We start from the raw sequence: 13,495 nt of genomic DNA, 5'->3' as shown, positions 1-13,495 counted from the left end.
ACTTGTATTTAATATCTTTGTACGTTTTTAAATAATGTATGCTGCTTAATGAAAGAAAAACATTTTTTTGGCAAATAAAAACTATACAATATATACACAAATGAAAAGTATCGATGATAGTATACTTTTTTTAAGAGGAAATGTAACCTTGCAAAGGTATTTTGATAAATCTCCGCAATGCAGATTTTCATATCTGCATTTGCACTTCAAATTCTCAGCTCATCATCTTCCTTAATGAAGAGCACCCCAGATAAGTATATTACTACGACGTCCTACCTCTCTTGTCTCGGCAGCATTTTACCAACGAATATCTCTGGTTCTAACAGTTCTCAAATATTTTATTCCGCCTCATGCTTCATCTGTACTCATCCGCATCCAAATAATATATGCTACTTGACGAAGTACCGAAGCCTGGAATGCTGTTGGCTCAAGTAGAAAGTTCTTTCACCGTGCTTTCTGGAAATCCTATTTCTGAGATAGGATTTCCAGAAAACACTTTCTACTTGAGCCAACAGCATTCCAGAATTCCTTCTATTAGCAAACCTATTTAATCTGCAAGTTTTCCAACAGTAGTCCATCACTGTTATAGAGTGTGCCATACTCCGAGAAACCATTTCGAACTAGACTTCAAACCACCATTGTTTAAGTTTCATTACAAGTGTATTTGCATCTGCCGCTATAAAAGTTACTGTCCTGATGTCATTTATGATTATTATGTTAGCCTGTTAATTAATGCATTGCCAAATATATTTTAAATGATGCGAAGTATACTACAATGTAGAGTCTATATAACTTTATTTCTTCATTCCTTCCTATTTTTCATTGAGATGGGAAGTGTCCAGTTATTATAATCTAAAATAATTGTTAGTATCACTTTCTTTTGCAGATCCTTTAATATATTACCTCTGATTAAGTCTTCTTGCATTTTATTTGATTACATGCAGAATCATAAATTTTACTTGGTTGTTTTATTGGATTAGACATTTGGAATGATGATGTAAGGAAATGTTTTATTTCAAATTTAGAGTTTTCTATATTTTTTTTTTCGAGAAGTTTTCCTTGTCTTCCTCGCATGGCGTTTTCTCTTGGGATAAACATGATGCAAATCTGTTTGTGTTTGTTTTATTTTTCCTATATAGTAAGTATTATAATTTGTTCAGCGAATTATTCCATAAATAATTATAACCAAAATGTACTACGGCTAATCATAAATAGGATACACAGTGTATATACAGTGGAACCCCGCGTACGAGCACCTTGCATAACGAGCATTTCGCTTAACGAGCAAAATTAATTGTAAGAAAAATGACTCGAATAACGAGTGACGTTTCGCATAATAAGTGACGAGGAGAAGAGAAGTCTCGGATTGAAGGCGTGCAATCCGAGACTTCTCTTGATTTTTAAAACTTGTGTATTAATACGAGTAAAAATCCGGAAATTTTGGAACGGATTAAACTCGTTAAGCGAGGTTTCACTGTATTGTCAAATGTATATTTTATCAGCAATCTATTCTTCAGTAAATAAGTCAAGGTATTAAATAAATTCATAAATAAACATTTTTGTCAAAATATTTGATTTCTCTGCCGTCATAATCATATGAATTTAAATGGAAAGACAACGGTCAATATCATTTTTATCTAAACGTGTGTGAAATTATTTTTAATATAATTGTGGCTATTTAATGATATTCGTAATATCTCACAATTGAATTAACTTCGATTAAGATCAAATATAATAGTAAAATATTTTATATATCCTTTAATTGCGCATAAATTATCAAATCATTGATTTCAAGTAGTCATTTAGTATTCAACTACAAAATTACATAAATAAATATAATCAGGAAAGTATGAAATAAAAACATATCAATTAAATTAAAAATATTTTTTATTGATTTAATACATTTATATATCAGTTTTTTTTATAACTTGACAATATAATATTAATAATGTTGATTAATTGAAAGAATATCAAAAAATCAACAAAATTGGTTGTACTTTTTTCACAAAAAAAATATTTTCCCAGTGTAGGAATAAGTTAAATTATACTTAAAAAAACTTAAAGTACACCCTGGGAAACAAATTGCTCCTAATGATGCACATTTCATTTTCATAAAAACAAATAAATAATATCTATTATTATAAAATTATATCATTCTGAAAATAGAAATTGTAATATTTGTTCCACATATTTTATAGTAAATAATTACCATTACCACATAATAATTAAATAGCATAACTTGTATTCAATAACCTTTGTAATGCTATAAAAAAACATGTTTTCTTTTTATAAATACTAAATGTTTATAAACCATAACTACATATAATTATATGAAATTTCATTAAAATTTGAAATTATATAAACGCAAATGTACATTGTGAAACCAGTATTCAAGTTGCATCCAGCAAAATGAATTCTGTAACACGTGGGTTAATTTTGCTCGTCTTAACTTTTGCAGCAAATGCTGCCAAATTACGTAATATCAACCGCATTAAAAAACTAATAACTATTTAATTGTATCACTATTTCAGCAAGTTTCATACAAAAATGTGACAAAAATGATCCAAATTTTGGTAAATGTGCCATAGATTTAGCTCACGACATTATTCCTAAATTGCAAAATGGTTAGTTTATGCAAAAATTGTAAATAATCAAATACATCGGAAAGTATTGTTTCAGGTTATAAAGAGTTAAATTTTCCTCCTTTTGTACCTTTTCACGTGCAAGAAATTGCAATTGAAGCAACCGATTCGTTAAAATTAAAGCTCTCCGATGTGGACATATTTGGATTGGAAAAAGCAAAGTTCAACTCGATTGAGTAAGACGTTTTTATAATTTATACTTTAAATTAATATTGTTTTTCTATTCCAAGTTGCAATTTTAATTCAATGGATTGCGTTTCAAAAATATATTTTCCAGAGTTGGAAGTAAAAGGAATATATGACATTGATGGTAGAGTAATGATTTTACCAATTAAAGGTCATGGCCCAACAAATATTAAAATCGGTAAGTGATTTCAAAACATATTTGTCCTGTTTACGTTCATTTTCTTTTAGTTGGTGGTAACTTTCTAATTTCATTCAAATGGTCTATAAAACAAAAAGAAGGTGTTGATTATGCTTCTATTGGCAAATTCGAATTGCACTACCAAACTGAAAGAAGCATTTTTCATTTTGATAATCTATTCAATGGTGATAAAGTGTTAGGTAAGAAGCTATATTATTTTTAATAATATATATACTTTATAATAATTTATTTTAAAATTTATTTTAGGTGATCAAATGAACGATTTCTTAAATGAAAATTGGCAGGAACTGTCGAGGGAAGTAGAGCCTGCAGTTTCAAATACTATAGCAGTCATCTTGAAATCTATTTTCTCTAAATTTGCAGATCAAATTCCTTATAATGAATTGTTCCTCTAATACAGCGGTCGCCAACCGGTGATCCGTACATAATTTTATATATTTGCAAACTTTGTTTTTCTTATATTGTAATTCTATTTTATGTCTTGTTACGTTACATTTTTATAAAAGACCTAATCTAAAAGCAAATGAAATTTCCATTTCAACTTTATAAAAAAAATATTTTTATGGAAAAAAAATATGATTTTGGTTTGCGGGAGTCAATATTTTCAGTTTAGTGGTCTGTGGTCAAAAAGGTTGCTCTAATATATATTATACATAATATATATTTTTTCAAACTAAAAAAAAAATGTATAAAAGTAATATTGAGAAGCACATATTTGTGGTATAATTTTTGTATGTCTATCAGACGAATGCGCTCCGAAAATAAACTATATTTACAACTTACTCATTTTTTGTTAATCAATTTTAATAAAGGTAACAATTTCCATTGATTCATTAAATTACTTCAATTAGGGACGAAAGAAATCAAAAATATAGTTATTTTTATAACGTCCTTTTTATTTACAATCTGTTTTATTAGAAAAACATTCAGTAAATGATCTAGCTGTTGACAAATTTAATTGTACATCACTCCTTGGCGATTATCCTTATTGATTAATTATTGAATCTTAATTATAGATCCAGTGGCTTATATCGCTACAGTCATTGCGTTGTTAAGCTATTATCAAGAAGATTGATAGATAATTATACTATATAATCACAAGAGATAAATACTGCGATATGATGAGTTTACTGCCATTACCATGAATACTTCACTATGTTAACTGTAAAGGAGAAATAAGAAAAAAACGTTTATTTTTAACAATTTTAATAATTATTATTTCATAATAAAATTTAACAGTTTGTAGTATTACAAACATCACATGAATTGATTAGCGTTTGCCAATATTTTTATATCGATTCAAATGCAAAAATTAATTTTTGTTTTACATCATTTAGTATATCGATACGCATGGATGATATGTAATATGAATATTGCACAATACAAATTATTTTCAATTTATAGCATTTCACAATTTTCCAAGTAAACAATTTGAATAGAAATAATTGCAAAACAATTAATTGTTTCGTTGTAAAGCGCTTGATTTAAAAATCGTATAAATTGATTCAATAATTAAATGAGCGCAGTTAGAGTGTAGCAATTTCAAAGAACCCAGTCATAATGTTTGTGTCAAGTTTTTTTCTTCTTCTAATATCAACAATTGTGATCCATGCTGCCCAATTACGTAATATTGCAAACAATTTATTATTCAATTTATTAGTTCAATATTTTTAGCAAATTTCATAAAAAAATGTGATAAAAATGATCCTAACTTTGGTGAATGCGGCATTGCTGTCAGTAGAGTGGTTATACCTAGATTAGTGACTGGTAAGTATTTACCAATTGAATTGTGTATTTTTTCAAAATTAGCATAATTCTTTTAGGTTATAAAGAATTGGGTTTTCCCCCAATCAGTCCATTCCATGTAGATGAAATTGGAATCGAAGCGACTGAATCATTGAAACTAAAACTCACAGACGTGGATATTTATGGATTAGAGAAAGGAAATATAACCGATATGAAGTAGTGAAAGAAAAAGTTAAAATCTATGCAATAATATGTAATAATTTAAAAATATTAACAGATGCGATTTCAAGATTGGATCATGTTCTACATCCATTTATTTCCCGCAGTTAGAAGTTAAAGGTACGTACGACATCGATGGTCAGGTGTTGATTCTACCAATTAAAGGTCACGGAGGGGCCTCAATTAAAATAGGTATATCAAGTTTAATAGTAAATTTATTGACCTTAAGAGTAAATTATTTGATGTATGAACAGATGATGCTGTTTTCGACTTTACGTTGGCTTGGTCCTTGTATAAAAAGGATGGAGTGGAATATGCAACACCCGGAGAATTTGTGTTGCACTACAACACAAATAGGAGTTTTTATCACTTCGATAACTTATTCAATGGCGACAAAGCATTAGGTACGATTTTTTTTTTTATTATTACTTGAATTAGTTTTAGATAAATTGTTTATTTATTTAATTTACGTAGGTGACCAAATGAATAATTTTCTAAATGAAAATTGGCAAGATTTGTCCAAGGAAGTCGAACCAGCTGTTTCAAGGACGATCAGTGTCATACTAAAAACAATGTTCTCTAGATTATCCGATCAAATTCCGTATAATGACCTTTTTCTATAATTAGTTGAATTTAATATTAAGTATTGACTTTTTATGTAAGAAAAAATGTTGTATATTTTTATTTTATTTACAAATTTTTATTTGCCATTATTTAGACCAAAGGGCAATAGTTTATAATTAATTACAATAAAAAAATGGGTATTATTAAAATATTTAGATTAATCTTTTGATTTTTTTTATAGTGTCCCTTGTCCTTATTGTGAAGTGAATATTGAAAATACATTCATAAATATTTGTATTACTTTTATACTCAGTATTTCTACAAAAAATAGATTTCAAATTTATGTCTTTTTATTTTGTAGAGGAGATAAAACCTTACATAAGGACCACGGGAGGAGTCGTGGTACTGTGGGATTCTTACCGCACTAAAACCTCTCCCCTTCTTCGCCAGCATGCAGGACCTGTATCACTATACTACTCTGCGATGCTGATTGTCTTTGCCTCTCTGGCCTGCACTGCCACTATCCTCGTAGACCCTCTGCAGCTCCCGCTCGTCTTCTTCTTTGCTTAGTAGCACCTCTGATATGTACGCCGCTACAATATCCCAGCTCTTCGCACTCTTCAGAATTTCACTGATAACATTTTCTGGCTCTAGCAGAACTCCCAATTTTGCCTCCACCTCGTGCTTTCTTCCAACCCATCTGCAGCACCTAAATAGCGTGTGCTCAGGCCTATCGTCCTCCTCACAGTACCAGCACCTTTTGTCCTCCTTCTTCGCGATGAAGTGCAGGTACTTGCTAAAGCAATTTTCGCTCAAATATTTTTTATATATGTTTTTAAATTTTCGCGGATAAGCAAAATAATTTCACCAAACAGGCAACCAAGCAACACCTTTCCAATTCAATATCATTAACTATACTCCTTACAGATGATAGTCCAATTTTTGTCTATATTAAATTTATTTCTTGTATGACATATGTTTTTATTTATGTAATTCACAAAATGTAAATATCAGTAAATTCGTTTTATAATTGAAATCATAAAAAATAAATAAACCGTTACAAGAACGTAGATCTTTTTATATATTTAGTCCGTTTATTTTATGTAATTTTATGATTAATTGAAAGGAACATTATAATTATATTGCATAATATTTAATACAGGAATTAAAACGGTTTAAAAAACAAATCATACAAAAATGAAAACATATTATATTAATTCTTATAAATAAATAGTTCATTATTGTGCTACAATTACTTTTTATTTTGCTCAATTATAAATAGTTTAAAGTTGCGTCACCTCAGCCCAAGTTCAAAATAAAACACTGAATGTAAACAGTTTATTAAAATTATTGCATACACACGATCAAACATAGTTATCGACAATTACAATTAGAAGCGTAATTAAAATGAGTGAAAACAAATCAAAGTTCCATTTAATATACTGGAATTATTATTCAAATGCTTTGCTTTTTAGACGAGTGTTTACTTGAATTACTATTCTTTGAATCAATTTGCATAACAGGTTTCATTCGCTTTTTAAATTGAAACACAAACTTCAATTCTTCCATGTAGTCTCTTTTAAAACGTTTTGTATCTTTATACGTTTTACGCAAAATATGTAGTGCCAATTCCAGGAATGTCCCTAAAAATCCTAAAATAGTTCCCAGCGTTAAAATGAAAAACACACCTTCTACATTCTTCAAGCCTAGTGGAGTTGCAGCTCCTCCTGCTGTACGACTCTAAAAAAAACAAGTTTTTCAGTTTATCTTTCTTTAATTTATTTTTGTTTAATGATAATTTAATATTTTATAACTTACAGCGCAGTTTCCACCTCCACGTTTTTCCTTCCACCATTTTATTTTTAGAGATGTCAATTTTCCAGTCTCTTGCAGTTTGAGAACGGCAGCACTTAATATGTTCCTGTATTTTGAATCTGTAAGTATATAAATTAAATATAATTTTTCAGAGTTAATTTATACAACAAATAAAGTCTATAGCAAATTTATATTATAATAAGATTGAAAAGAAAAATTCTGTATTTTCAATATGTAAGTATATAAACTTAATCATTTTGTAGAGTTCCACGTGCTGCAAGCCAGCAACCACATGGAATCACATGGGTTTCCAGAGACATTTAGTATAGTATACAAAATGAATTAAAAATAATATAAACATGTAAATTTTTAAAGTGAATTTACGTGGGTAGACCCAGAAGTACCCGACAAGATCCTACATTCATTAGTATTTGTTTGACAGTCATAGTGAACGCTCTCAGTGAATTTGTAAACATAGAAAATTCCACAAAATAGTATTGGACATGGTAGACATTTCAGAATTTGTGCTGTTTATCATATTGACTAAAAATATAATCATGAGAAAGCTGTGCGCAAGATGCGCGTTTGCTCACAATGTAGTTTCATGAAAACAATACACCAGTTCATACATCTGTTATCACGATGGCCAAAATCAATGAGTTAAAGTTCCAATTGCTTCTTCACGCACCCTAATCGCCAGATATAGCTCTCGGATTATAAAAGTGACTCGATGGTAAAAGATTTACAAACAATGAAGAAGTGGAGTCTATGGTTACTGGTTATTTTGAGAAGCTTGACAGTTCTCACTATAAACAGGGCATCGAAGCTATTGAACAACACTGGAAAAAGTTATCAAAAACTACCCTCATAGATATATGAAAGTAATGAAAAGATTAATATCATCACTAGAAAAATGTTGATAAAAAAGTAATATTTGCCATTAAATATGGTATAATACGATTTGTTAAAACAGATTACCTTTTCTCATAGCAATTCCATAACCTTTATCATCCAAAAGTCCTCCAACCTGAGCTAAAGTACAATGCCTTTCAACTATATATTCAATAGTGGTAGATTCCATTAGAAAAGCATAATTTTCAGTCTCCACGCGTCTAACTCCTTCATCATTATCAGCAGTCATATCTGTTGGATGTTTATACATATATCTTCCAATTACTTTGTAAGATTCGATGTCAGAATCCTAAAATATTAACTATAATTCATAAATTATCTACAAAAAGTAATTACCCTGAAAAAGTTGGAAGTTGCTCCATCTTTTTTGGCTCCGTATTTAATTTCCGTCTGTTCGGCCAACTCTTCGATATTTTTAAAAGAAGTTACCAAAGTTTCAACTGTCAAAAAAGCAGCTAAATTAGCGGTATATGAGGAAACCATAATCAACGTAAAGAACCACCAAATCCCAGCAACCATTCTTGTTGAAATTCCTCTAAAAAATGATTTAAATTTATTTGTTATGAAAAAAAAGTAATGACAATCATACATTGGTGCAATTTCTGTTCCCTGTTGCATCAAACTACCAATTGTAAACCATAAAGAGTTCCTTAAAGAGAATTGGTTGATTAGAAACTCGGGTTCTTCGACACACGGATAGGGATTTGTCCATTCGCTTGGACAAAGTCTTCCGATTATAAATAAGCTGATGGATACAAAGAAGTAAGCAACTCCAAGAAGCATCCATACTTGTAATGAAAAGGGTGAAGCGAACGTGAACAAACTAGGTGCTACCGGTTCTGGTTTCCTATACAAAATGCTGATTCCGAGATTCATGAAAGGCATTGTAAAATCTACTGCGTTCTCCCTTTCTGATGTTATTGTGAGATCAGTTATAGCCAAATCCGCTCTCTAAAACCACGAGTTAGTCAATTGAATTCAAAGAATAAAATTAGATTACTCCATCAATTATTTCCCGGATCATTCCGTTCCACTGCTTAGTCCTTCTATCAAAATTCCCGTTAGCACCATCCTCTTGTATAACGAAAGTATAATTGAATCCGAGCATCAAAGATAACTCATGAATCAAATCAATTCCGAATCCTTCGAATCTATCATTTCCTGACAGCTGAGTTGTTGTTTCCTTCAACAATCCGTATGGTGGGGTCTGCGATTTTAGAGCCGACCTTCAATTAAACAAACAAAGAGTCAATTTGGTAATAAAGATGAAAGTTTACCAGAGCTGTGATGACTACGAATGATTTATTGGTTAGAGAACCTTCATCTACTTGAACTATTTCAATTGGACTATAAAATCTTTCAATGGTTACGCTGTGTGAAACATTCCAGGTTCCAATCTTAATTAATCCACCAACTGCTAATTCGATAATCTCCAAATTAAATTCTGTGCGTACTCCTTGATAATCAAATTTTACAATACCAGTGAGACCATCCAAAGATTTCTGTTTCAAAATAATACATGAATTAAATTAAATTTTAATTATACAACAATTACCGTTTTCAATAGATTGGTTATGCTATATCCATGTTCCCAGTTGTTGGTTGAGTCGCAACCCAAATTTCGTACATCAAAAGGTTTAGTCAGCTTGAAATCCCTAATAGTTTCAAAAAATAAGGAAACTGCATCGACCAGAAGTGCAGTTTTGGTAGTCAATTTCCAAGCTGCGAAATGATCAAAATAGGTTAAATTTAATCCCATCTTCATTTTCATGCGTTGTAGTTTTTCAGCTAACTCAATCATATTCCGATGTTCAGGATTCATTAAACGCACCTAAAAAAAGTCAAAACATTAACATCGTATTATTTATTAGTACTGCTTTATATATAATGAATTGATACATGCCCCCGTTATGTTACAACCTCCGTATTGATATGGACCTAAATCTATAGTGTGCATATCCGGATTCGTTATGATGTAATTATATTCATCTGTGATTATACCAACTTGTTGAGCTTGTAGTAGAACTTCTTCCAAAACTTCAATGCTACACACAAGAATAAAATATTTTTCACCAGATCTTTTAATGGTATTCAAAACATTTCTGTAACGCGAAGAAACATCAACTTCCAACTGCCGCACACGTATTTTATAACCTTCATTATCGGCCATAAGCAAACGATCCACTTTCATCAAACTGATTTCATCATCGTAAAGTATAGTAAACATCTTCCAATCCCATTTCCGAACAAGCTCAAGAAAAGCAACACCTAGCATGTACGGGTTTGGGTAAAAGTTAACCAAACTCCTTTGTTGATTAGTATTCCAATGAGTTTCAATATGCGGAATCTCTTTGGTATCGCAAATTGATTGCACATAAGGAGAAGAACTTTGCGAACTTGGACCAAATATTGCAACAACTCCATCATCAAGCAAATCGCAAACCGCCTTTGATACTTCAAGAGTATTTTCTAGTTTAACCCTCCTGGATTTTTCCACCAATTTAATATTGGCATTAGGATGTAAACTGTTCACCATATTAACGGCGTAAGAAAAAGCAAGTTCTTCATGTTCATCACTCTCATCAAAAACGCCACCTTCAATTAATATATTAACAAAAATGAAACACAAAAAATATTATTTACTCACCTATTTTAAGTTTTTGAATGGACGTATGACACACGTGTATGAAAAACACCAAAACAATTTCACTGCGCATCGTAATTTAATTAAAAGAACTTTTTTAAATAACTTTTTTGACTTTACTGGATTAACGAAGAGAAAACATGTTTGGCTCCAGTTTGTGTTTAGAGTATACGTATTTTTAATTATTTCCCGTGTGTATTTTCGTACCTCCTCCACATTTAAACACGCATTGGTTCCAATAAGCGTGCCGGCGATTGTATTTTTAGAACGAACTGATATTTGGTGCATCCTCAGTACGTGCAACGCATTATGTCATTGTTGATTGTAAATTGTAGGTGTAGAAAATAGAGACGAGTGTTGTTAGGCGATGTAACCCACTTGATATTTCAAAGGCAACTGCAGCTAGTAAACCGAGAAATAGAGAATCGTTTGTTAAAATAAATATGTGTCAGGCAGTCAGCCAATTCCTTCATTTTTTATTTCATTCCATTGGTCTGCAAACCAAAATGGAAAGTATACAAACATTCTCATATGTTTTTCATAATATACATACTAAACATTATCATTTATTCTATTGTAATATAATTATTGAATTGTTTAAAAATGCTGTTTAATTGCAATGTTATTTGAAATGTAAATAAAAAATTAACTTCATTATTATGAACAAAAATCAGACATAAATATGAGAAAATAAATGTACACCGGTTAATCGGGAAAGCCGCTTATTAGGGACAATTCCTAAAAAACAGAAACAAAACCGAATAAATAATAATTACAATTGGGACAAGAATATTGAATCCTGAAAATATAAAAGTAATGTTTTATAATAACTCTCCATTACAACTTTTAGAAATGAAGACTTTTCACTAAATATTTGGAAATAAAATATATGAAAGAAAATATAATTAATAAGTAATACCCATTGGATAAAATATTTATTAGTAAACGTGAATCGATATTTCTGAACCTATTGATCATTTCTAATATATTGCATGTTATGTTTCTTTACGTTAGCCTTACATCGGAATACTCATTATGTTAAATGGGGCTTGAAATTGCGTAGTGCTTAAAAGGTGAAGATATTTTTAAAACTGATACATTGTTTATGACTACTAAACTTGGTATGTTTACGTTGTTTATATTTTAAAATAAAATGATCATCCTAGGTCATGAAATCATCAGATATATTTTAAAATGGGGATGGGATACTTTTTTTTAAAACAATAAAATTTATACGAACATATTATTACTTAAAGTTAATCGACATACAAAAATGAAAACACTTTTGATTTTGGAATTATGTTACTTTATCAATGCCAATTTATAATAAACTACTAAATCACAATGATCACTGTGATATACATATTATAGAAGGTGGAAGATCTTGTAGACTGTGCGTAGTCCTAGAATGTCCCTTATTATATTCTGATGCTAATTATTTGCTAGTTTCAACACATTACGTTCCATTTTTATAAAAATCCCAATGAACCAATTTCATATCTTGAATCTTATTTTTATGAAAAAAAAAATCATGATAGTGGTTCGCGGGATTAAAAATTTTGAGTTTAGTGGTTGGCATCCGCTATCCTAATATTGAAGGAAGTAGATAGATAAAGATGATGAGATAGGAAAAATGAAGACGACGTCTGTTTTATTCGGACATTAATATTTCTCCTTCTGGCCAGGGTTTCAGGAAGAAACTACAGCGCAGACAGAACAACCTCTCGAGTCGCAGCACAAATTATCAATTAAGGTCCTAGTTAGTTACGCCTCTTATCGTAATTGATTGTATAAGAAGAATGCTAGGGCTGGGTTGTTGGAAAAGTGGCAGGAAAAATGCGATAGCTCAGAGAAGGGAGCCTAAACCCGACATCTAATCCAATAATTGATACCCTGAATTTACAGAAAACACGGTGAAACAACTTTCAACCTAGGCTAAGCGCTTCATAACGAAAATGGTGGAAATATTGGTACTGAGTTGGTACTGTTAAAACACATTTTTTAGATGTTTCAGATGGCCAAAAAAGAAGCACGAGGCGGAAGAAAATCTTGGAGAACGTTTAGAACTAAAGACGTTCGTTAGTAAAATGATAAAGAGTCAAGAGAGCTGGGACATCATAAGAATATACTTATAAGGGGTGCTTTCAATTAAGGAAGATAGTGGATGATGGAAGGAAGAAAGTGGTAGTGGAGACCAACATACGTCAAAGTGAAGTACTTGCTAGCATCGAATATTGTGGGCATTATCAGACTTTTCAAAAAATATATGTAAGATACACTGTCAGCACTGCACCTGACCAAATGGTCGTGCATCGGAACACCACAAGAAACCATTGATTTCACGCTGGAATGTCCAAATACCACTGTAAGCACGATGGAGCGCATGGACAACCTTACTTGATCAAATACGAGCCTGCCTGCCTGACATGGGCACTGTTCAAGGACTTCGGGGAATAAAGGGTTTGCCTACGCTAGTGGGAGTGAAACACTTTGATAGGGATTAGCATTCAGAATTCAGATCTGGGAATTGGAACGCCGTAGATGCTTAGAAAAATGCTGACTTGGATC

At 31.0% G+C, this 13,495-nt stretch overlaps 3 protein-coding genes across 4 annotated transcripts; 2 read left to right on the top strand and 1 right to left on the bottom strand.

Annotated features, from left to right (window-relative positions):
- The first annotated feature begins 2,338 nt into the window (after positions 1-2,338).
- On the top strand, positions 2,339-3,809 carry LOC108564057 (protein takeout-like). Its single transcript, XM_017922963.1, has 6 exons — positions 2,339-2,476; positions 2,532-2,624; positions 2,680-2,818; positions 2,873-3,006; positions 3,057-3,206; positions 3,274-3,809. The coding sequence occupies exons 1-6, from the start codon at positions 2,410-2,412 to the stop codon at positions 3,420-3,422; spliced, it is 732 nt and encodes a 243-aa protein (XP_017778452.1). The 5' UTR covers positions 2,339-2,409; the 3' UTR covers positions 3,423-3,809.
- A 744-nt stretch (positions 3,810-4,553) lies between these two features.
- On the top strand, positions 4,554-5,643 carry LOC108564058 (protein takeout-like). Its single transcript, XM_017922964.1, has 6 exons — positions 4,554-4,651; positions 4,702-4,794; positions 4,851-4,989; positions 5,051-5,184; positions 5,247-5,396; positions 5,467-5,643. Exons 1-6 carry the CDS (start codon positions 4,588-4,590, stop codon positions 5,613-5,615), a joined length of 729 nt encoding a protein of 242 aa, XP_017778453.1. The 5' UTR covers positions 4,554-4,587; the 3' UTR covers positions 5,616-5,643.
- A 1,153-nt stretch (positions 5,644-6,796) lies between these two features.
- On the bottom strand, positions 6,797-11,317 carry LOC108564060 (glutamate receptor ionotropic, kainate 2-like). Of its 2 annotated transcripts, XM_017922969.1 has the most exons (11): positions 10,931-11,317; positions 10,187-10,878; positions 9,839-10,114; positions 9,561-9,785; positions 9,284-9,490; positions 8,873-9,234; positions 8,620-8,818; positions 8,350-8,572; positions 7,375-7,490; positions 7,252-7,296; positions 7,036-7,199 (listed from the first exon to the last, which is right to left on the bottom strand). In XM_017922969.1, exons 1-11 carry the CDS (start codon positions 10,998-11,000, stop codon positions 7,113-7,115), a joined length of 2,502 nt encoding a protein of 833 aa, XP_017778458.1. In that variant the 5' UTR covers positions 11,001-11,317; the 3' UTR covers positions 7,036-7,112. The 2 variants fall into 2 exon arrangements, with proteins under 2 accessions (XP_017778457.1, XP_017778458.1); XM_017922968.1 differs by having other exon boundaries at positions 6,797-7,296.
- Positions 11,318-13,495: the final 2,178 nt, after the last annotated feature.

The sequence above is a fragment of the Nicrophorus vespilloides genome, unplaced genomic scaffold (genome assembly GCF_001412225.1).
Source record: "Nicrophorus vespilloides isolate i.1.1-1 unplaced genomic scaffold, Nicve_v1.0, whole genome shotgun sequence".
NCBI lineage: Eukaryota > Metazoa > Arthropoda > Insecta > Coleoptera > Silphidae > Nicrophorus > Nicrophorus vespilloides.
The sequence above is the reverse complement of the archived record's forward strand: the minus strand, read 5'-3'. Positions and strand labels throughout refer to the sequence as shown.

Coding starts and splice junctions, on each gene's coding strand:
- LOC108564058 (XM_017922964.1), top strand. CDS start 4,588: ATGTTTGTGTCAAGTTTTTTTCTTCTTCTAATATCAACAATTGTGATC. Junction 4,652..4,701: donor GATCCATGCTGCCCAATTAC/GTAATATTGCAA, acceptor CAATATTTTTAG/CAAATTTCATAAAAAAATGT. Junction 5,185..5,246: donor AGGGGCCTCAATTAAAATAG/GTATATCAAGTT, acceptor ATGTATGAACAG/ATGATGCTGTTTTCGACTTT.
- LOC108564057 (XM_017922963.1), top strand. CDS start 2,410: ATGAATTCTGTAACACGTGGGTTAATTTTGCTCGTCTTAACTTTTGCA. Junction 2,625..2,679: donor TATTCCTAAATTGCAAAATG/GTTAGTTTATGC, acceptor GTATTGTTTCAG/GTTATAAAGAGTTAAATTTT. Junction 2,819..2,872: donor GCAAAGTTCAACTCGATTGA/GTAAGACGTTTT, acceptor TTCTATTCCAAG/TTGCAATTTTAATTCAATGG.
- LOC108564060 (XM_017922968.1), bottom strand. CDS start 11,000: ATGCGCAGTGAAATTGTTTTGGTGTTTTTCATACACGTGTGTCATACG. Junction 10,879..10,930: donor CATTCAAAAACTTAAAATAG/GTGAGTAAATAA, acceptor TATTAATTGAAG/GTGGCGTTTTTGATGAGAGT. Junction 10,115..10,186: donor GAGGTTGTAACATAACGGGG/GCATGTATCAAT, acceptor GACTTTTTTTAG/GTGCGTTTAATGAATCCTGA.